Source organism: Acomys russatus, chromosome 3 (genome assembly GCF_903995435.1).
Source record: "Acomys russatus chromosome 3, mAcoRus1.1, whole genome shotgun sequence".
NCBI lineage: Eukaryota > Metazoa > Chordata > Mammalia > Rodentia > Muridae > Acomys > Acomys russatus.
This window is the reverse complement of record NC_067139.1, coordinates 26628119-26650682: the sequence shown is the minus strand read 5'-3', so window position 1 is coordinate 26650682 and position 22564 is coordinate 26628119. Positions and strand designations below refer to the sequence as shown.

Here is a 22564-nt window from a genome sequence, read left to right as displayed (position 1 = left end):
AAATTTGAATTTCCTATGACAGTCAACTTTAAAATTTTAGACTATACATCTGCCAAAAGTCTTAAAGGACAGTGCCTGGATGTCACTAGTATTAAGTGACAGTTGTTAAAGACTGATGTAGATGGTATATATACAAAAATTAAATACCATTTAGCTAAAAATCACTCTGATTGCAATCTCTAAGCCAAGAAAATAGCCAAGACCTTCAAAGATGCCATCAGTGTGCCATAGTCTTGAAAGATACCATCAGTGTGCCATAGTCTTGAAAGATACCATCAGTGTGCCATAGTCTTGAAAGATACCATCAGTGTGCCATAGTCTTCAAAGACACCATCAGTGTGCCATAGTCTTCAAAGACACCATCAGTGTGCCATAGTCTTCAAAGACACCATCAGTGTGCCATAGTCTTGAAAGATACCATCAGTGTGCCATAGTCTTGAAAGATACCATCAGTGTGCATAGTCTTGAAAGATACCATCAGTGTGCCATAGTCTTGAAAGATACCATCAGTGTGCATAGTCTTGAAAGATACCATCAGTGTGCCATAGTCTTGAAAGCGTATTTATAATTGCAAGTTTCTTGAGCTTAAAAATGTAAGAAAAGGGGCTGGAGAGATGGCTCAGAGGTTAAGAGCACTGACTGCTCTTCCAGAGGTCCTGAGTTCGATTCCCAGCAACCACATGGTGGCTGACAACCATCCATAATCAGATCTGGTACCCTCTTCTGGCGCACAGACAAAACGCTGTGTATATAATAAACAAATGAATCTTAAAAAAAAAAAAAAAAAAAAAAAAAAATGTAAGAAAACCTTTTTGGATATTGTTAAGTAGTTAGAGATAATAGAATTTTGATTAATATTGTTGGATTACCAGTTTTACTAACTGTATTTTAACCACTTAGTGGCTTTTAAAAACAATCTTGTTGTCTTAGATCTGTTATTGTCTGTAAGTCTTACACAATTTATTTCTTGTTTGTAACAATCAAATTAATTGCAAGACTGATTGACCGATTCCTCATTGTTTAATTGTTTCCCTGTGGAATTTTATTCTGGGCAATTCTCTCTGGGCTCACATCACTGTCTCTTTTCACACTTTGAGATCTCATCTCATTTGACTGATGAGCACAAAAAGTAGGTGGAACACCAGAACACCAAGTATTAATCAGTTATCTTTAAATTGGGCGTTTTACATGGCGTCAACATGTTCCTGGGATATCTAAAATTGAGGAGAGAGAGAAAGTAGGATTGAATAATAGGAAAAAGCCCTGTGAGGAAAATGAGCCGGAATGGTGGCACATCCTTTAATCTCAGCACTGTGGGAGGCAGAGGCAGGCAGATCTCTGCGAATTCAAGGCCAGCCTGGTCTACAAAGTGAGTCCAGGACAGCCAAGGCTACACAGAGAAACCCTGTAGAGGGAGGGGAGGAAGGAACCAGGAGCTAATAGGGATCCAAGAATTAAATTTTTAAAAGATGATTTTAATGCCTTTGGCTTTATTTTAAATTATCTTTTGGACTATTCATAACTAGAACAAAATGTTACTTTTAACTTATCTTTAAAGTTGAAAGTAGAAGAGCCTGGCTTTAAGGAATTAGATTGATTCTCTAATCCCAGATTAGATGTTAAATGAGATTGTAGTCTGAAACATGCATTCTCCTGACTAAAAGATGTGTTTCTTCTCTTTGTTTTAAGAATGGTTTCATCGTATTTAGTCCACCACGGGTACTGTGCCACAGCAGAGGCCTTTGCCAGATCTACAGACCAGACTGTTCTAGAAGAATTAGCTTCCATTAAGAATAGACAAAGTAAGGACGTTGTAGTGCATGGCAAATACTTGTTTTTAAGTAATAAGTTCGGTTGCTTTAACTTTTAGAAAACTTACTTTTGTAATTAGAAATTTGCCCAATATATTGTTTTACAATGGATCTTCTGGACTTACTTTCCTTCACTTTTTGAGTTGTTGTTGTGTCTTGGTTTGTGGTTGGGGTGGGAGCCCTTGCATTTGAGGCCGTGGCTCATGTAGTCCAAGCTGACCTTGAGCCTCGCATCCTCATGCCACACTTACTGACAGTTTTGAAAATGTGTTTTAAAAAGTCACACTAGAGTTTTAGATGTAGAAATAATATTGTAAAACTTTAAAAAGAAATGCCTTTATCATTTCTGTTTTTCTGTGGGTTAGGCTGAAGGTCCTTGATGAAGCTGATGCTCTGGATTTGGTGTCAGCACCTGGTGGGTGGAGGATGGGGTGAGAAAGCCTCCTTACGCTTAAGAAGCAAGCACTCGATACAAAGAAAGTGTTGTTTTGTTGTTTGGTTCCAGTTGTGATGAGACAGTGGAGATAGTATATGAAATAACTTTTATTCCTTGAGAAAAATTTAAATCTCCTAATTTACTGCCTAAACTTAGGTGGTGTGTTGGTCATAAGTATGTATTTCTTAGGGCTTTGTGCTGGACAGTGCTGATACTTTTTTCATTGGGGCAGGGCAGCCTGACAACCACAGTAAGTTAGACATTCTAAAGTCAGTGCTGTTAGCCCATTAGAATAGATCCCACCTGATGACATTTCCTGAGTGGAAAGATGAAACAGCAAACAGGCAAAACTATGATGAGTGAGAGACTCTTCTATAGGTAAGATGGCTAGAGTAATGGCAGTTGCCGCATGGCACAGCACACAGTATGCTGGTCTTTCTCACTGCCTTAATACACGCACCCAGGAGAGTGTGACTTAAGCAAATCTCTGACCTTTTCAAAGGCTGGTGTTCTGGTCCCAAGTTAGAAGGTCCGGTAAGACATTTTAAGTGTTATTTCTTTAAAACATAGTCTTCTAAATCTTACTGTTTGAAAATAGGATACTGCTCAGTGGATGTTTACCCTGTAATACTTAGATATTTATTAGTGATATTTTAAGTCGTCTCTAAAGATACTTGTGTTTTTCTAATTTTTAATGTCTGGATTTTTTTCCTTGGGTTTTCCAATCTAAACTTCAAAATTTTAGAAAAAGTTTAACAATAATTATTTTGGGAGTTCTCACTGTTATTTTCTGGGGCAATTTAAGGTTGCCTCTGCTTTTGTAGAGTTAATTTTTGCTTTCTTCTATTAGGAATTCAGAAGTTGGTGTTAGCGGGACGCATGGGAGAAGCCATTGAAACAACACAACAGCTATACCCAAGTTTACTTGAAAGAAATCCTAATCTCCTTTTCACATTAAAGTGAGTTTTAGTAAAATGTTATTTTATGTGTCATATATCTTAAAATAAAAAATATCTTTATGATTCATAGTTTTGATTTTTGTCTAGCCTTGCTTCAGATATTTACATATAATTTTATAATACAGCACATTTAGATGATATTTTTAGAAACATGTGGAGCTAAGGATATACACCTTAGTGGCAGAGTAGATGCTTAGCATGTGTGAACAAAAGTGGAAAGGTACTTTGTTTGAAGGTCTCTAAGCACATGATACTTTTGTTTCCTTTTGTCTTAAAATGTGAATGTCTTACTTAGAAGGCAGTGATCTGTCTTCTCCTAAGAGGTACCTCAAATAACTCGTCTGGATATATTAAAAAGTTATAGTAAAATACACATAAAATTTACTGTTTTACCCATTCTTACAAGTATTCTTAACATACTAAGTACACTTACACTTTTGTGTATCAGTGGGGCTTTTTTATTTTCTTAGACTGTCCACTAAACACTATCTTCTCCCTTGCTCACTTACCCAGAGCCCTCATACAGTGTTGGTTTTTGTGACTGGCTTAGTCACTTTGTGTAAGATCCGTAAGGTTTTGCTGTGGATGTACTGCATGCTGTCTGTGCTTCTGCCTGTTGATGGGTGCTGGGTACTGCTGGCTCTCTGCTGTACGATAAGTCTGCTGTGAGCAGAGCTGCATGAGTAGCTGCTTAAGTCCTGCTTACAGTGCTTTGATTATTTATCTGAAAGTAGATTTGCTGTGCTCAACAGTTTGAGGACCCCCTGTACCCTTCTCCTTGGTGCATCCTTAGATTAAGGTTTCTAATCTTTTCATATCACCAACACCTATTTTCTGCTTTTTAGGTTATAGACATCCTGATTCGACATTAAAAAAAAAAAAAAAAAGAGTCTTTGTTGTTTGGGGTGGGGGGGATTCCTGAGATGGGCATGGTGGTGCGCTACCACACCCAGCTGGTTTTTGGAGACAGGGTTTCTCTGTGTAACAGCTCTGGCTGTCCTGGAACTCGCTCTGTAGTCCAGGCTGGCCTCGAACTCTCTGCTCTTCCAGAGGTCCCGAGTTCAATTCCCAGCAACCACATGGTGGCTCACCAATCATCTAAAATGAGATCTACTGCTCTTGTCTGGTGTGCAGGCAGAACATTGTATATGTAATAAATAAATAAAAATACATCTTGTTTTTTTTTAAAAAGGGAATTCCTTTAATCCAGCACTCATAAAACAGGCAGGTGGATCTCTGAGACTTCAAGGCCAATCTAGTCTGCACACAATTTCGAGGACAGACAGGGCTGCAGAGTGAGACCCATATTTTACAAAAAAAAAGTTGGATGTTACTGAGCTTAGGATCTCAATCTTCTACACAGCAGAAAGTCTTTGCAAGTCAAATGTCAGTTGCCTCACAGCAAAAGCCAACTGAGGTCCATTTTGGCTGAGTGGTTGGTAATGTAGCCTGGTGTGGGAAGGGCTCAGGTAAGTAAGGCTGTTCTTTGTACCTCTCCAGGTACATGTGTGTCTGAAATCTCACACACTCACTTGATTTGATACCAAGTAACATACTGATCTTAATTTTAAAATGAGACCTATTTTAATAATATAGCTATATACAGATGTGATGGTTATGCCTAAGCAAACTTTCTTTTTTCTTTCAGAGTTCGTCAGTTTATAGAAATGGTGAATGGTACAGATAGTGAAGTGCGGTGTTTGGGAGGCCGAAGTCCAAAATCTCAAGACAGTTACCCCGTCAGTCCTCGGCCTTTTAGTAGCCCAAGTATGAGTCCCAGCCACGGAATGAGCATCCACAGTTTAGCGCCAGGCAAAAGCAGTACTGCACATTTTTCTGGTGAGACATAATCTTTTAAACTTTCGCTCTTTATATAATTTTGAGTTAGAATTTTTTTAAATCTACACACTTTTGTACCCCTTTTTAGTTGTATATGTACAGAAAAGATTCATATGATACTAGTACCAAGACATATTATAAGAAGTAGACTAAAGTATGGGTTTGAATGTGATCTGGCTGTGCTGGTCCCGCTGATTGCCAAGGCTAGCTTGGCTTTCTGTCTCTCCTGACTCATTCCTAAGCTCTTTTTTCCCCCTTGCAAGTTTATTTTCTTTGCTGTCTCTCTTCAGCTTACTTAGTACTCACACTCTGGCTCTTAGTATTCTCTTAATTAAAATTCTCTTTGCTGGCTTTCTTGCCACCACTTCTACAGATCTTTTTTAAATCCTCCTCTCTTTTCTCTTTGTATCTCTTTAATTCTGTTTCCCACATGCACTCTCAGCTCTGTACTCTGAAAGCCATACATATGCACTGAGCTGCTTTCGAAGAGAATCTTTTACCCTGTCTACTTTCTGCTTCTCCATTTTCTTTCTTCTCCTCTGCCATCCGACCGCTTGTCAGCCTGCCAGCCTGTATTTAACTTTATGAAGCAGATGAGATAGTTTTACCCCTACCCAGTGACAACAGTCAGCTGTACTGCTTCACCTCAGGCTTTTTGGTTCAAAGTCCCACATGATGAGCACGAGGCTTGCATGTCAGTATCCCCAGTTGCAAGATATTATTGTCGACTATTACACAGCTGGCGTGTTCATAAGTAAAAGGGGATGACATCATAACATGGCACATAATGACATTTCTGTCAGTGGCAAATTATGCAAAGTGACCCAATATGGTCTTGATGAAGCAGGAAAACATCATAAAGTCATGTGATATTCGTATAATCTTTTCTGTGTCAAGGGATACAAATAAATACCATTTTATTTTGGTTTTTTCTTTATAAAAATGTATGTTTTTATTTTAATGTATGGGTGTTTTGCCTGCATCTATGTATGCTTGAACCACATGTGTACATTTCCAGGAGAGGCTAGAGAAGGCATTGAATCCCCTGGAACTGGAGTTCCAGATGGCAGTGAGGCACCATGTGGGTGCTGGGAATTGAGCCCAGGCCTTCTGCAAAAACAGCTAGAGCTCTTAACTGTTGAGCCATCTCTCCAGCCCTATGCTGTGATTTCTTATATAGCATGTAATACAGTAACATGCTGTTCAGGTTTATAGCCTAAGAAGCATAGGCTATCCCACATTGCACATATAGCTGGACCATCAAGGTGTTTCTAAGAATACTCAATGATGTTAGCACTACAATGAATTCATTAACCCAGTTCTTATAATTTAGCCTTGTTATAAACACTGTAGTGTCATCACAAAATGACTGTGAGGGTTAAATGAGATCTATAATTGTTTACAATGAAGTTTTTAATACATTATCAAGCTTAAAACAAAAATTACTTAATACTCTGTTGGCTTTCCTACATTCTAAAATTGTTATATATAAAATCAAAATATAAAAGTATTAATTTACAGCCTAATCAAATTGCTGTTTGTTGCTATATGATATGTTTTTATCTGTTTTCTTCTCAGGTTTTGAAAGTTGTAGCAATGGTGTAATATCAAATAAAGCACATCAATCATATTGCCATAGTAAACATCAGTTATCCAGCTTGAATGTACCAGAACTAAACAGTATCAATGTGTCAAGGTCACAGCAAGTTAATAACTTCACCAGGTAATAAAGTGATTTCCCTAACTTTTGTATTACTAGAAATGGCCAGGGCATAGATATCATCTTCCCTGATAATGTCTGAAGAATTTCTGGGGTCCACACTGGAGCCTGCAGCTCTGAGCTCCTAGAAAGTAAAAGGGTAGGGACTCTTATGTCCTGTAGGTTTTTAACTTCCTTCCATGTAGAGCTCTTCTTAGTTCTTCCTCTGCTGCATTCTTCCCTCTAGGGGGTTGGTTATAAGGGCAGATGCTGAGCTGAGTTCATGCCTGTCTTCCTGCTCAGGGCAGAACAGTACAGGTACTCGCATAAGAAACAGTCTGACATTAGCATGACAATAATATTGATGACTTGTTAGGTACCAAACTTGCTGCTGCCTATGTTGTTTGACTTCTAAGAGTGGGAGGGGAGAGAGGAGAGAGATGGAGTGGGGGAGGAGAAAGAAAGGGAAGAAAAATATATATAATTGTGTTGTTGTGGCACATGCCTTTAATCCTAGCACTTGGGAGGCAGAGTTAGGCAGATCTTTTAAGAATTAGATCACCCTGGTTGACAGAGTTCCAGGACAGCCAGGGCTAAATAGCGAGACCCTGTCTCAAAAAACCAAACAGACAAAAACAGAAACAAAAAAGATAACATCTTATAATGAACATACTATGGGCCTTCACACACTCGGATTTAACGTTAATGAATTCTTAAAGTCCATGTAGTGTGATCACTTGAATACCAGCATCTAAGAGCAAATTTGTGTTCATTCAGTCTGCTGAGTGATAATTGAACTGGGTTCATATTAAATTGGTCCTGTAATTAGAACCAGAAACACTGCATTTTCAAGCAGTGTTCTTAATTCCTTATTGAAGAACTAACTGTTAGCTTGGAATTTCATAGTAAATAATATTTTAAATAGTGAATGTAATTTTAAAAATTATATTTGACAATTTAGAAATTGAAATTTCTGGGTTATCTGTCACACATGACAAAAACTTTAAAAGGTAATGGTATATGATACCGGATGTTGGAGGGGGTACCTAAAAGCCTGAGAACAGTAGGAAAAATAACTCATGCACAGTCAAGTTGACTTATTAAAATAAAAATATACAAATCAGAATGGAAACTCTAGAACTTTGTAATTGGAATTTTATTTTTGACAGAGTTCTGCCTTTGATGATAAAATTCCTGTTGGTCTGTGGCATTTTCTCTCAGATGCTACCCTCTTGATAGGAAGTTGCTCAGTAGACCTGTCATCACCTACATTTTTTGCTTAGCCACAGGGTTAATGATAGAACAGTCTCCTCTGCAGTAGAGAAGGAATGACAGCAAACTTAGCAACTGCTTTTAAACTGATAACCAGTAAGAATTATTTGCACCAATGTTGTGAAGTCGATAAAGATGGCATTAACTGTTTAAACCATTTTACAGATGTATAGCTGAATATCAGAAAATAATGCTGCCAGGCATGGTGGCACACACCTTTAATCCCAGCACTCAGGGAGGCAGAGGCAAGCAGAGCACTGTGAGTTCGAGGCCAACCTGGTCTACAAAGCAAGTCCAGGACAGCTAAGGCTACACAGAGAAACCCTGTCTCGGGGGGTGGGGTGGGGGGATGGGGTAAGTAAATGCTATTTTTTTAAGGTCACTAAATAGGTAGTAAGTTGCAGAGCTGAAAGTTCTTACAGGATTTCTGACTTAAGAACTTGTGCTTTTCCCTCCCACTGTCTGAAATGTTCTACCTACTCACTCCTATTCTGGCCTTAAGATCAAAGTCCAGGTGTCCTGTAGATGTCAGTTACCTAGATGTTACATCATTTTCCTTGCTTTGTACCTTCACACCATATGCTGTACCTGTCTTTATGATTAACACTCTCACAACCCTGATGGAGAACACTCTGGGATACATGAGCACAAGCCATTTACTCTTGGAGAGCAGTATATTATCTTAGTGTTCAACACTGAAGAGACCTCAAGGCTCTTTTAAAATATATATGAGCAGATAAAGGAATGACTCTCAAATAATAAATCAGATTGTCCAAAATGTTAAAAAGCTTACATAACTAAAAGCTATGACAGTAGGGTTTAAAAATTAAAATTTGTTCTCCTATTTATGAGATTTTTCTAATAAACAGACTTTTCTTATTGAATCAATCTGTTCTGTAGTTCTGAATCCTTTGCCTTATCTTCCCAGGTGTGTCTTTACCTTATAGACTTGTGCACAGGAAGGCAGAGGGTGATGTGCATGTGCACACCTCTATTCACATACCCTCAGCTGCTGACTAGTGGGTTATCTATCTGTACTAGGGTTTGATTTTTTTTATTTTTTCAAATGAATAATTTTTTCTTTGTGATGAAGAAAATGTCCTCCTTCCACATCTCCTCGATTTTCACCAGTTATCTACTTCTGGGTTAAGTGTTGCTTAACTTTTCATAGGAGGCATCTTAAGACTAAGGTGGATCTCTTTAAGCCTGAGTGGATCTGAAAGGGCATGTATGGTAGCTTCGCTATGTCCATATGTAGTTTTTATTACAAAGGTTATGATACAATGCAGGATGAGCAAGCGTGGAAACCTGTCCAGAAACCACTGGCTACTGTTTAAAAATAAAGGTTGGTTGAGCTGGGCGTGTTGGTGTGTACCCGTGATTTGACCACTGGAAGAGTAGTAGTGCTGTTTAGATCTCAGAAGCTGGAAGCGGATGAGACAGAATGGCTTGGATTCTGTTTGTTTTGTTTGTTGTTGTTAGTTGCTTTTGAAACAGCATATTTTTAAGTAGCAAGGACGGATACCAAAGGCAAAATTACAGTAATGATGTAGACATGGAAAAGTCTAGAAACTTGTAAAAAGTTTAGAACAGACTGAATAGTGAGGGCAGGGAAGCAGTGCACTCGGTTCTTTGAGCCAGGTTTCTAAGTTTTTGGAGAGTAAAATTTCTTCATTAAATGCTGGAAATGGACTGAGGCCGTGGAGAGGGGTGTCTCGAAGACTCAGGCACAACAGAGAAGCACAGACCTGAGTTTGAAAAATCAGAATTGTGCCACAGCATGACTTCTCCACATGCGCCTCTGCTCCTCCATCTCTGGAAGTGCGGATGTGTGGAAGGCCAATTGTGCGTATGGTTTGATATATCTGAGATTTAACCTCATTTACCTCTTTGCAGATTGCTATTGTCTTATGAAAATTAGTTTCTTATAGGCTACGAAGTTGTGTAGTAATTTATCTTAAACTAATTTCTAAAATTAGGTTTGTTTTTTCATTTTCAGTAATGATGTAGACATGGAAACAGATCACTACTCCAATGGAGTTGGAGAAACTTCATCCAATGGTTTCCTAAATGGTAGCTCTAAACATGACCACGAAATGGAAGATTGTGACACCGAAATGGGTCTGCAGTGATATTTCTTACATTTTAAATAAAAAATGGTGGCTACAAGGTTATGTTTTTACTTGGACTGATTCACAGCTAAGCATAAGCCAGATTTCCAGATGTAACATGTCACTCAACAGGGGTTGAGAGCAGGGGTTGCTGAAGAGAGAGCAGGCTTTGAGGGGAGGTGCCAGTCTCCTGGCCCAGCTTTCCCTGAGTACTTGCACTGCCCCGGGGATGAAGGTTGGAGATAGAAACCGTTCTTACACTGATTTCAATGTAGTCAGTAAGACCAACTGGGTAGAAATAATGTTGTAAATTTCAGTTAAACTGACTCTCTTAAACTCGCTAAATGCAAGCATGACAGGTATAGTGCTATTCCTAGGTGTGACTTCTCCCACTTTAAGACTCTTTAATGATGGATTTGAATGTCTCACTTACCTTATCAAACAATGAAAATGATTGAAGCTTATAAATTATTTCTTAGAATTCACTGCAGTATTAGATTTCTTTGTATTTTAAGACCGAAAGGTCATCACTGGAGTTGTTTAAGGGACAGCCTGGCCCTCCCTGCTGACCTTCTGAATCTAGAGACACTTAACACATTGGGAAGGGACACGAGTTCTAGAGCCAGATTTACCTGGATTTGAAAGCTGCAACTGCCACTTACTAGCTGCTTGACCTCGGACAGAATACTTAACTGCTCCGTGCCTCAGTTTTTTTCATCTGTAAAATGGGTAAAATAAATCTTCTCGGTCATTGTGAAGAGCAGATGAATTCATCTCTGAAAAGCTATTTCTATCAAGTACTTTGTTAATATTTGCTATTTTCTTCATCATCGTGAATGGTGTTACAAATAGTGATTTTTATGGGTACAGTGTTATCAATTATTAAGGACTAGTCAACATGGTAACATTTCCCTTAATAGTAGAATTAGTCTTTTTCATTAGTAAGGTAAAATATCTATGTTCCTGTTGGGATCTTAGCTTCCAAGGACATTTTGCTCTATCTCTGTTTTCTATCATTTAAAGCCTGAGAGGGAATTACTGTGTTTCTTATCTCCCCTGCCTCCAAGTTCCACCTCACTTTGCGTGCAGACATTGAAAGATTCTTGCCTCCTGGCTGTACACTGAATATTGGATCCCAGACTCTTGAGACAAGTAGAACACAGCTTTGAGCTACAAAGCACCATATCGACTGTTTGAATCTCTGTGTTTAGCACCAGGCATGATGGTACATGCCTGTTACCTCAGCCCTTAGGAGGCAAGGCAGCCTTACAAGACCTTCCCTCAAGAGTTACACATAGATCCGTGTTTAGATGAACTGCTAAGTAGTTACTAAAAAACATACAAAATATTATGTTAAGAAAACTTGCATTCTCATTTTGTTCATTGTTTTCCATTCAGAAAGTAGTGAGATAGTTGTTTATTTTGCTTACAGAAGTTGACTCCAGTCAGTTAAGACGCCAGCTGTGTGGAGGAAGTCAGGCTGCCATAGAAAGAATGATTCATTTTGGCCGAGAGCTACAAGTCATGAGTGAGCAGCTGAGGAGAGAATGTGGCAAGAACACAACAAACAAGAAAATGCTGAAGGTGAAAATGCTGCTTGCTTTCTGGGAGTTGGGGGGAGGGCTTCTTTTAGCTCAACAGTTTAGAGGTTTCAGTCCGTTTCCACTTGCCTCCTTTGTTCCTGGGTCTGTGGTGAGAGAGAGCCTTATTGCAGGGATCTCAGGAGAGCAATGCAGCTAGGGAAAGGACAGGGCTAGGGACAACTACCCCCTTCGCAGGCAAGCCCCCAGTGACCTGTTTCCTTCGGGTAGGCTCCAGCTTCCACTTTGCAATAGGTAGGCCTTTGATGAGATTAGCGCCCTCATGATCCACTTAATTTCAGTGGCTTCAGTGCTATGCGGGGACCTAGTCTTACAATCACGATCTTTGGGGGAATATTTCATATTCAAACCATGTCATATGTTTTACTTTGAGACTTACAAATATGTCAGAGGCACCAAGATACAGTTTTATTAAACATTGAGCAACGTGCAGGAAATTCTTGGGAATTTGTACCTGGAATTTCCCTTCGGAATCTTCTTGCCCATTTGTGAGTAAAAACTCTTGGTGGCATTAGGCAGATCTGATCTAGAAGAACAGTGGGTCATATACACATACAGCTGAGCAGCTCCGTGCCTCCTGTATGCATACATAGTAGCCAATTGTAGTGTGCTGCCGAAACCAGAAACTTGAGATGTATTCTTTAATAAGTATTGTCTCAAGGCTGCAGCAAATTGAATGGATTTTAGGGGCATTAGTTAAGGATTACCTCGTCGTTCATGTCTAGAATGGTTAGAATACATTCTTGAAATGTCTTCTGGATATGTCCATGGTGAAATGGTAAGAGAGATAAAATTAAAGAATAAATTAACCACAGTTTTGTGTATTAGTTGAAGATGGAGTACTTTGTTAAGCGAGATTGCATTTAATTGTATTGATTTTTGAGTCTTTAAAAGTTGAATTGTTACAGATACAATAAACACACACACCAAAATTACAGAGACCCGTAGACTATATAATGCAACGCAGTGAACATTCGTATAGGCAGAACAGCCATTCTGAAACTGTGGGGCTTCACATTGGATTTTACATTTTCACAACCAAATATATTTTTATGCATTTATCTACTACCATTAACAAACAAAAATGCCATGAAAGAAGTAGAAGTAGGAAAATAGTTCATATCCTCTTTCATAACTCCTATTACTTGCATTCAGCCCACAGTCTTACTGATTCTGGCCCCTGTAGGGCAGAGCGCCATGAGCAAGAGCAGGTGGAGGAGGAGGCGTTCACCCATGACAGCAGAAAGCAAAGACACAGTCCCATGACCTACTTCCTGTAGCTAGTCCCATCTCCCCAAGTTTCCACCTGCTGGGACAAAGCATTAAATTTACCCTAGAAAGCAAAGGGAGACCTAATTGATGGCCCTTGTAACTAATGATTGGATATTACAGGAAAAGGGCGATGACTGCTGGTATTTGTTCTGGACCTGAACTGAGAATGTAGTGATCAGTAACTTGTGATAGTGCCAGTACCACACCCTTGGTATAAAGCCAGCACTAGTAAGTATCTACTTGCACAGAAGCCTCAGTTAAAGGCATTACACCTTATATTTCAGTAGCTGAGAAGGAAGAGAAGTGTAGTCACAATACCACATCATCTGCTGTGTAACATAACAGTTGTGTTTCTATTGGTAATCCTCAGCAATTAAGAGTTAAATTACTATTTAGTACTAGATACAAAAGAGTTGGTAGAAACAGATGCTTATGTATCAGGAAAGTGGCTGTCTACACTTGCCTTAGAGGATTATCTGAGGGCCAGATTGTGTCTTTTACTTGGTCTTCATGTTAAGTGTGTCTCTCGTGAGTACATTGTAATCTACAGCACTCACACGTGTCAGCTGTGCAGCTCTTCAGACCTACCTGCTGAGGAGTGCTCTGAACATGTAGGCTCCTTATTAGGTTTCTAGGGTCTTAATAGTACTTCTTCCCGAAATGCTGACTGCTGGTTTAGGGCAGTGGTTCTTAATATTTCTGATGTTTCAATCCTTTAAAATTGTTGGTGGAGGCTGAGAATTCAGCTCAGTGGGCAAGTGCTTACCAGTGCTGCAAGAGCCACTGGGTTTTACCCAAGCACTGTCGTCCCCCCTCTCCCCTCAAACAAACAGAAGTTTTCCAAAGGCGTTTGTTTAAATAGATTATATGTATTGATATCTGTGGTACTCAAAGCAAAAACTAAATTTACAAAACTGAAAATAATTTTAAAATCTATTGACATTTTATGAAAAAAAATACCTTCACTTAAATGAGAACTAGCATTTCTATTTTTGGGGTGTCAATTTAATAGATGAGCTAGATTTTCATACTTTATTTCTGCATTAAGTCCATAAATCAGACATTTGTGTATCAGGGAAATGAGCTATGGAAGTGAAAAGGGCAAGGAAAACTTTAGTAATGCTATGAACAGTTTTGACCTTGACACACCCCCTTGTAGGCTTTGGACTTTTTTAAACCTACATTATTTGGGGTTCTTAAATGCTTATACCTCCCTTTCAACTCACCTACCCTAGATAGAGAAAAGAGGTTAATGGGAACAGGAGAAATAGGCCTTTTTAGACTTAGTTCCTTGGAGCAATTCCACTGGCATAGTCAGCATGATTCTAGCAGACCTGTTAAACAGCAAACCGGCAATTCAGCAAAGGTGACTATAACCACAGCTGCCAGAACCTCGGAGCGTTTGCTGGAGTGGTTCTCTAGAAATGTCTAGAAGTGCCAAGACCAAAAGGCCCTGCCTCTTGTTTTGGGCTCATATATATATATATATATATGCCCTCTCAGAGTCCATGCTAGATGTTAATCAGGTGGCAAAGACCATGCCCCTGCAAGAGGCAATTCCTTTTTCAGTGGACAAACATCACCTGTTCTCTCACAAGTCTATTTTCAGCAGAAAAACACCACATACCCTTACACAAGTCTATTCCACATCCACACTTGGGTTCAAAGGAAAACATGTTTACATCCACTACACCCCCTTGAAAAGGGCATAGACACCATGTGTCCCTGGACCACACTATTGAGAATGTCTCACTTAGGTGGTATTTAGGGATATGAAATGTCCTCAGAATTCCTACGTTTTTTGTTTTGTTTTTTAGTTTTTATAGTCAAGTCATCAGATGCTTGTTTTCTTGCTTAGAACTTTATTCTGCTTCTAAGCCTGCAATTTTCAACATGACCTCTTTGGGGGTCACATATCAGATATCCCGCATATCAGATATTTACATTACAATTAATAATAGTAGCAAAATCACAGTTACTAGGTAGCAGTGAAATAATTTTGTGGTTGGGGGTCCACCACAATATAAGGAACTGTATTTAAGGGTCGCAGCATTAGGAAAATTGTGAACCAGTAAGCAGTTATTTGTGATATTGTTCTGTGGGTCTTCTCAAGTCAAATTTAATGGTCTGCCAGGCTTCTTTCTTTAAAGTCAGCCTCCTTTATGGAAAACAAATGTTTCATCATGTGTTTTTAGAGCATTTTAGGATATAGCTCCTCCTTAGCCATGTACTTTTTCCTTTCTCTTAGCCTCAGTTTACATGTTTCCATTAGGTCAGTAGAAATAATGCTAACAGCAGTGATTAGGTTCTGGTCTTTGCAGTGTGTGCCCTTGTCTCGCAGTGTGCTCACCAAAAATAGTAAAATCTTAATACTTATTAATGTGTAGGCTAGTAATTCAGTGGAAACCTCCCTCTTACAGTACTGTGTGATCTTTACCTGTCATCTCAAATAAGATGCCTCAGTAATAATCTGTAGGATGGGGATATAGCCTCAGGTGAGGTGATCCTTGAGTGCCTGACATGTCCTGTAGAGTATTGGCCAACAGTAACTTACCACAGCTATTATTTTTCAAGTTTTTGTTTTTAAACACTGTAAAGGGGGGGGGGGTGATATTTCTGCCTTTTTGGTGGTATCAGGGTATAGATCTATTCATAGTTTATACTTGATTCTATGCCACTCATTGGACATATTTTTAGTATCTTATAAAATGTGCCTGTATGGTAGGGATGACACATCATTAGATGGCTGTGGTTTACAGGGTAAACTATTGTTGATGATTGAAAAAGTCTTTGGAAATAATACGACTAATAACTTAGCTCTGTAAGATACGGACTGTTGATTGGACAGTAAGCTGGAGGTAGAGTATAGGACACAAAAGCATGGTCAGCACCATAAGAAGCAGTTCCCCCCACTCCCAAACCTGCTCTAGCAAAGACGCTCAGTAATGCTAGATAAGGGGAATAGTCTGTTTGAGCAATGCTCAGAAACTATAGCATCCCCTATTTTCAGTGCTATTGTTCTCAGTTCATAAGTTTACAACCTATGTCACTATTTGTTGGTCTGTGTCTGTACTGGGGTCTCATGTCCATTGTGTATTTATTCCTTTCTATATGCGTGTGTGGAATATTACTCTCGGTCAGGCTATTGACTTGGCAAATACTAAAGCACTGGAATTGTCTTGGTTACTGTTCTATTGCTGTGAAGACACCATGATCAAGGTGATTGTTATAAAAGAATTTAATTGGGGGCTGGCTCACAGTTTTAGAGGGTTATCCCCCGTGAACGTGGTAAGAAGTAGACAGGCATGGTGCTGGAGCAGTAGCTTGGAGCTTTACATTTTGATCCACAGGCTTCAGCAGAGAAACTAGGCCTTGGTGGTGTAGGCTTTCAAAATATCTCCAAGCCCACTGCCAGTGACAGCCTTCTCCAACAAGGCCACATTTAATCCTTCCCAGCAGTTAACTAACTGGTACCAAGCATTCAGATAGCCTATAAGTACCATTCTCATCCAACCACCATAGGACATTGCTAACTTAATTAGTTCTCATACAGTTTTGTGCAATAACATTTTGGGTGATTTTGTGATCATTCACAATCACAATCAAGGGCTGGAGAGATGGCTCAGAGGTTAAGGGCACTCACTGCCTGCTCTTCCAGAGGTCCTGAGTTCAATTCCCAGCAAACACACAGTGCCTCACAACCATCTATAATGTGATCTAATGATCTCTTCTGGCGGGCAGCATACATGCAGGCAGAGCACTGTATAAATAATAATAAATAAATAAATTCTTTTAAAAAAAAATCACAATCAAGTGATGCAACTGGCATTTAAGACAGACTTGTTAAAAATAAAAAATAAAAATAAAAAAAATAAAAAAATAAAAAAGACAGACTTGTTTTTTGCAAGGATCTACAAAGTTAGCAAGTGATATAGCTTAGACTTGAAGTCAGTATCTGAAACTATCATGTGCCTTTCATGGTTAAGACAGGAGGAGTGAAAAGAAAGCTATGTGTCAGTTCTTTTAAAGTTGTAAGAGCAGTTGCTTCAGGGTAGTTGGAAAATAATATGCTGAAGTCTGTAAGATTCATCTTGGCTTTATTTTTTCCACTACTAGACTTGAAGTATTCAGTGAGATAAGTCCAGTCCCCACGTTTGCTTAAAAAATGAGGCGGGCCTTATTAGTGTCAAATTTATGTCAGTGGTCACATGTGATAAAGCCTCTGGATGTTTTGTCTCTCTCCCTTCATCAATATTAGTTTATTCCTTTAGAATTGGTTTGAATTTCCCCGCTTTGCTTGTGTTGTAAAAGTAGTGGAGGAATGGCAGAAATGAACAAGAAAATTGAAAACCAGTTAGACTTTGCTACATTCTGAACCATAAACTTGGGTTTAAAGGTTATAGTCACCTATTGTTTGAAGACTGTATCTTAACCTTTCTTTCAACCTGGAGCCGCTGTGAGCGCAGCCGCTTAACCATCTGCACTGACGTTGTTCTCAACAGGACGCGTTTAGTTTACTAGCGTACTCAGATCCTTGGAATAGTCCAGTTGGAAATCAGCTTGATCCAATTCAGAGAGAACCTGTGTGCTCAGCTCTTAACAGTGCAATACTAGGTAAGTAACAAAAGCAAGTCAACCAGATTTCAGCTACGTCCTTTCAACATTGAGAAGATACTGTCTTAACATGTCTTAGTAAAGTAGGAACACGTCATTCTTTTTAAAATACTGAAAATTTCCTCCATACCAAACAGTACATGAATTCTGATGGAATAAAAAGTGCTAAATTGTGAAGTATATCTTGGAATATGCACATATATAAACACTTAAAAAGATTCTTGGAGCCGGGCGGTGGTGGCGCATGCCTTTAATCCCTTTAATCCCAGAGGCAGGCGGATCGTTGTGAGTTCGAGGCCAGCCTGGTCTACAAAGCGAGTCTAGACAGCCAAGGCTACACAGAGAAACCCTGTCTCAAAAAAACAAACAAACAAACAAACAAAAAATAATAATAAAAATAAAATAAAATAAAAAGATTCTTGTTTAGAATGGGTATTTAGGTGGTCTTTGTGTTTAAGGGAAAAACCACTATAGAGGGGCCCTGTAGCCCATAGCCTTCATTTTGGGACTAGAAATAACAGGCTTTGTTTTTTGGTGGGTGGTTCAAGACAGGGTTTCTCTGTGTAGCTTTGGCTGTCCTAGACTCACTCTGTAGACCAGGCTGGCCTCGAACTCATAGAGATCTGTCTGCCTCCCGAGTGCTAGGATTAAAGGTGTGCACCACCATGCCTGGCAGGCTTTGTTCTTTTAAATTCTCTCATCTACTTGGCCTGAGCGTCTCCTCCTGTATGGAGGATGTGGACATGGCAAGAAGATGGCCTTTTGTTTCTCCCAAGTGTATGTCACCGGGTCTGAGTTGTGGAAGCCCTGGGTTGTGGAATACTGAGTTAACATGTGTCTTTGACTAGCTCAGGTAAGAAAGGTGACTTTATATTAAAAATATAGGAACACATAGAACCTTTCTATGTCAGTAGCTATGTTTAATATACTGAACAAAACTTGGTTAGACTGCTGTGGAAGGAATTTGCGCGTGTTTCTGAAGAGTTTGATAATTGTTCCACTGGTAAGTGAGGCTAGGAGGGAATACTTGGATACTCAGGAATCTCAGCTTGATTCACCCTGATACCATTCTGCACCTTTTGACTCAGTGTTTAAAGGAGTAAGGGTAACCTGAGCTCTCCATATCATAGCTTCTGTGCTTTAAGGTAAGCAGGGGCCTGGAGAGATGGCTCAGAGGTTAAGAGCACTGGCTGCTCTTCCAGAGGACCTGAGTTCAGTTCCCAGCAACCACATGGTGGCTCACAACCATCTGTAATGAGATCTGCTGCCTTCGTCTGGTGTGCAGGCATACATGCAGGCAGAGCACTGTATACATAATAAACAAATAAACTTATTTATTTTAAAAACAAAGATGTAAACAGTACCAACCACTGGACTCAAACATTTGTGTTTAAATCAAGCAGATAACTTAAGTAGTGAGGCTCTACCAGTGTGTATAGGAAGTGTGAAACTAGAATATGTTGTTTAGTTCTGTTCCTATCATGTCACTGCAGTGATGTTAACAGTAATTACATACTGAACAAATACATTTATGCAAATTCTGTAGTTACTATGAAATGTCAGTTGATCAGCACATAAAAATTAATTTCTGAACTGTTTTCCTTCGAAGATAATTTATATTTTGATGAGTGCTCATGTTTATCCTTATTTTGATAAGGGTCAATGCTGCCATTTGGGAGTAAGAAATATGCTAACTTGTGTTAGTTTTTAAAATTAGGATTTGTGTATAGAATAACACGAATTTTGCTTGTGTTTTATTTTCAGTGGCTCTAGAAGATCATCTGTTGGTAATAATAATGATGATGATGATAATAGTAATAATAGTGCTCATATAGGGCAAATGTCAACTTACTCTAAAGGTTTTTGTTGTTGTTTTTGGTTTTTCAAGATAGGGTTTCTCTGTGTTAGCCTGGGCTGGCCTGGACTCACTTTGTAGATCAGGCTGGTCTTGAACTCACAGCGATCTGCCTGCCTCTGCCTCCCAGTGTTGGTTTTTTGTTTTGTTTTGTTTTGTTTTGTTTTTAACTACTGCATTGTGGGGCTAAACAGATGGCTCAGACTTCCTGAGTTCAGTTCCCACATAGTGGCCCATAACTATCTATAATGAGATCTGGTGCCCTCTTCTGGTGGGCAGGCAGAAAATTGTATACAAAATTTAATAAATATTTTTTTAAAAAAGATTACTGCATTATAGGAGTGAAAACATCTGCTATTTTAGGCAACAAACTTAAGACTTAAGGCCAGTGTTATATATTTCTTAAAAGCTTAAAAATGCTTAAACCTTTGGTCAGAGTGTAATAATGAACCGAGTGCTCTCTTAGGCTTTTTTTTTTAAATCATTTTTTCCTTTGTATTTATCAATAAATCGGTGCCTCAATAACCTTTACCCTCAGACCCTCCCCCTTTTTTTAAAGATGTATTTATTTATTATTATGTATACTGTGCTCTGCCTGCATGTACACCTGCAGAAGGGCATCAGATCACATTATAGGTGGTTGTGAGCCTCCATGTGGTTGCTGGGAATTGAACTCATGACCTCTGGAAGAGTAGTCGGTGCTCTTAACTTCTGAGCCATCTCTCCGGCCCATCGGACCCCTTTTTATTACACCGTATTTTCTGACTAATCTGATCCATGCTTTTATTTCAATGTGTTTCATTCCTTCAGAAAAAATTTTCCCCTGTTGTATTGCAAACTCTTTGAGCTGGGGTAATCAGAACTTGGCAGTCACTGTCATGGGTTTTGCCCATTAACTTTGCCTGCAGAGGACTGACTAGTTTCACTAACCTAATGTCTTTGTAAAGTTTAGACACCATCTCCAGAGAGAAATTACTAGCTTTTGAGTCTTGGGTCCTGTCGCCCTGAGTTCACTTCATCTCTTGTGTCACTGCACATTTAACCCCAGTACTCAGGAGGCAAAGGCAAGCAGATTGCATTTTCAGACCATCGTGTTTGTAGAAAGGGAATCTATCATAAACAAAAGACACCTGTCTGAAGGTTGTGATGTGTAACACCCAAGAACATTCAATTTATTAAAATATCTGAACTAATGATTAGAGGTTAGCCTCTTCAATTCTAGGGTGGCTTTGCTCTGTACTCTTGACAGGCCTTCACTGGCTTCTGCATAACATTTACCAGTGCACCTTAGAGGCAGCTGACAGCCCTCACTGGAGTTCATGTACAGGGATGGGGCATCACCACCGGAAACTTTGAATGAAAACCTGGTACTGCCATTTTTTGGTTTAGTGTCTCCTGACCTTGACTATGTAGACGGGTAGTAAGGTTACATCTTCCCCATCAAGATTGAGAAAGTAGTAAAAGGTTGAGTGTATACTTTAACAAGATCTCCAGGCCAGACAAAAATAAAAAGTGAGACCATAGATCAAAAAGAGCAGGTATGGTGGAATAGGCCTTTAATCACAGGGAGGCAGATCTCTTTTGAGTTCAAGGCCAGCCTGGTCTACAAAGTAAATCCAGGACAGCCAGGACTGTTATACAGATTGGATGGATGGATGGATGGATGGATGGATGGATGGATGGATGGATGGATAAAATTTTTAAAAACCTTAGTTCTGCAAGAACTTTTCTTAAAAATATCAACCTGCCTTGCTATCAGGTAGTTCAATGTTGTATTGTCCTGATTGAAAGATGGTTAATTGCTATTTCCATTTTCTAATCTTTTTTTTCCTTAGAAACCCACAATCTGCCAAAGCAACCTCCACTTGCCCTAGCAATGGGACAGGCCACACAATGTTTAGGACTGATGGCTCGATCAGGAATTGGATCCTGTGCATTTGCCACAGTGGAAGACTACCTACATTAGCTATGCACTTCAGGAGCTCACACTTCATTGTGGCAAATAGTCAACATGGAAGTAGACCGGCTCTGCTGATTTGAAATTTAGATTTTTTTAATTATGTACTGGGGACAGGTTTTTGTCGCTTTACATTGCTTCCTAGTTTACAGCATGATGCAAATGATTTTCTAACTTAGTGTTAGGAGAAAATATTTTCCATCTTTTAACCTCTTAGTTGTCTAAGAGTTAAAATATTACTGAATTTCAGACGTTCAAATTGATCATCAGAAATCCTTTAAAACAATTACCTAAAAGAAACCAAAAGTCCTGCCTTCTTTGTTGGGGGGAGAAGGGGGGAAGGAAATGGAACAAGTTGTGTTTGTGTTAGCATGTGGGTGATGTAAACTACAAATTGGGAGCTGTTCCGACCCCCGCTCCTGTGTAAGCATTCAATCAGTGTAACTTGCAAAATGCATAAACATCCGACAGTTTGAATTTAATAGTGTTGATGGAAGAAATCATTTTTAATGTGTACTGTAAAACTTGAAATACTCAGGAGCTGAGTGAGTATGTTTGTTGCTACTTACAATCCCAACCTGTTAGTCCCAGTAGTTTTGTTTTAACATGGTCTTTTTCAACTTTGTTTCCTGTTTAACTACAGATGACTTCTGTTGTAGACTCACAAGTTTAACTGTTGTATTATAACAGTATTACATGTCAACAGTGTGGTTATGACCTTTATTTATATAAAAACCAAATATTTAGTCAATTTACCGTGTCTTAATTTAATCTTTGTACACCTTCCATTTTTAAGTGCTTAAATGAGTACTATATTGCAATAAAAATGTAGTGATATAATTAACCAGCCATTAAAAATTTACTTCTACAGATATTAGTGTCAGTTGAATTTATGTATTAGGTTCTCACATACTTTTTAGAGCAATTGTTATTATTGATCCTACTAGCAGCCCAAGTTGTACAATCTAAGACTGCCTTAAGGTAACTGCAGTAGCCAAACCTGACATTGTGGATGGAAATTTTAAAAAAATAGAAATTTAACAAGTACTGTAACTGTTAACCAAGCAAACCCCCAAAGTAGTTAAAAATAAAATTTGGAAAGTTGTTCCAAGGCCAAGGAACTGATGGCTTAGCAGGT

At 39.0% G+C, this 22564-nt stretch overlaps 1 protein-coding gene across 1 annotated transcript in view; it reads left to right on the top strand.

Annotated features, from left to right (window-relative positions):
- Positions 1 to 21843, top strand: part of Ranbp9 (RAN binding protein 9) — a 77222-nt gene extending 55379 nt beyond the window's left edge. The window contains exons 7-14 of the mRNA XM_051170591.1: positions 1690 to 1802; positions 3098 to 3206; positions 4855 to 5045; positions 6624 to 6768; positions 10016 to 10137; positions 11560 to 11711; positions 17503 to 17614; positions 21305 to 21843. Coding sequence (XP_051026548.1) covers positions 1690 to 1802; positions 3098 to 3206; positions 4855 to 5045; positions 6624 to 6768; positions 10016 to 10137; positions 11560 to 11711; positions 17503 to 17614; positions 21305 to 21435 — 1075 coding nt within the window. The 3' untranslated portion in view covers positions 21436 to 21843. The remainder of the gene's footprint in view (positions 1 to 1689; positions 1803 to 3097; positions 3207 to 4854; positions 5046 to 6623; positions 6769 to 10015; positions 10138 to 11559; positions 11712 to 17502; positions 17615 to 21304) is intronic.
- The last annotated feature ends 721 nt before the right edge of the window (positions 21844 to 22564 follow it).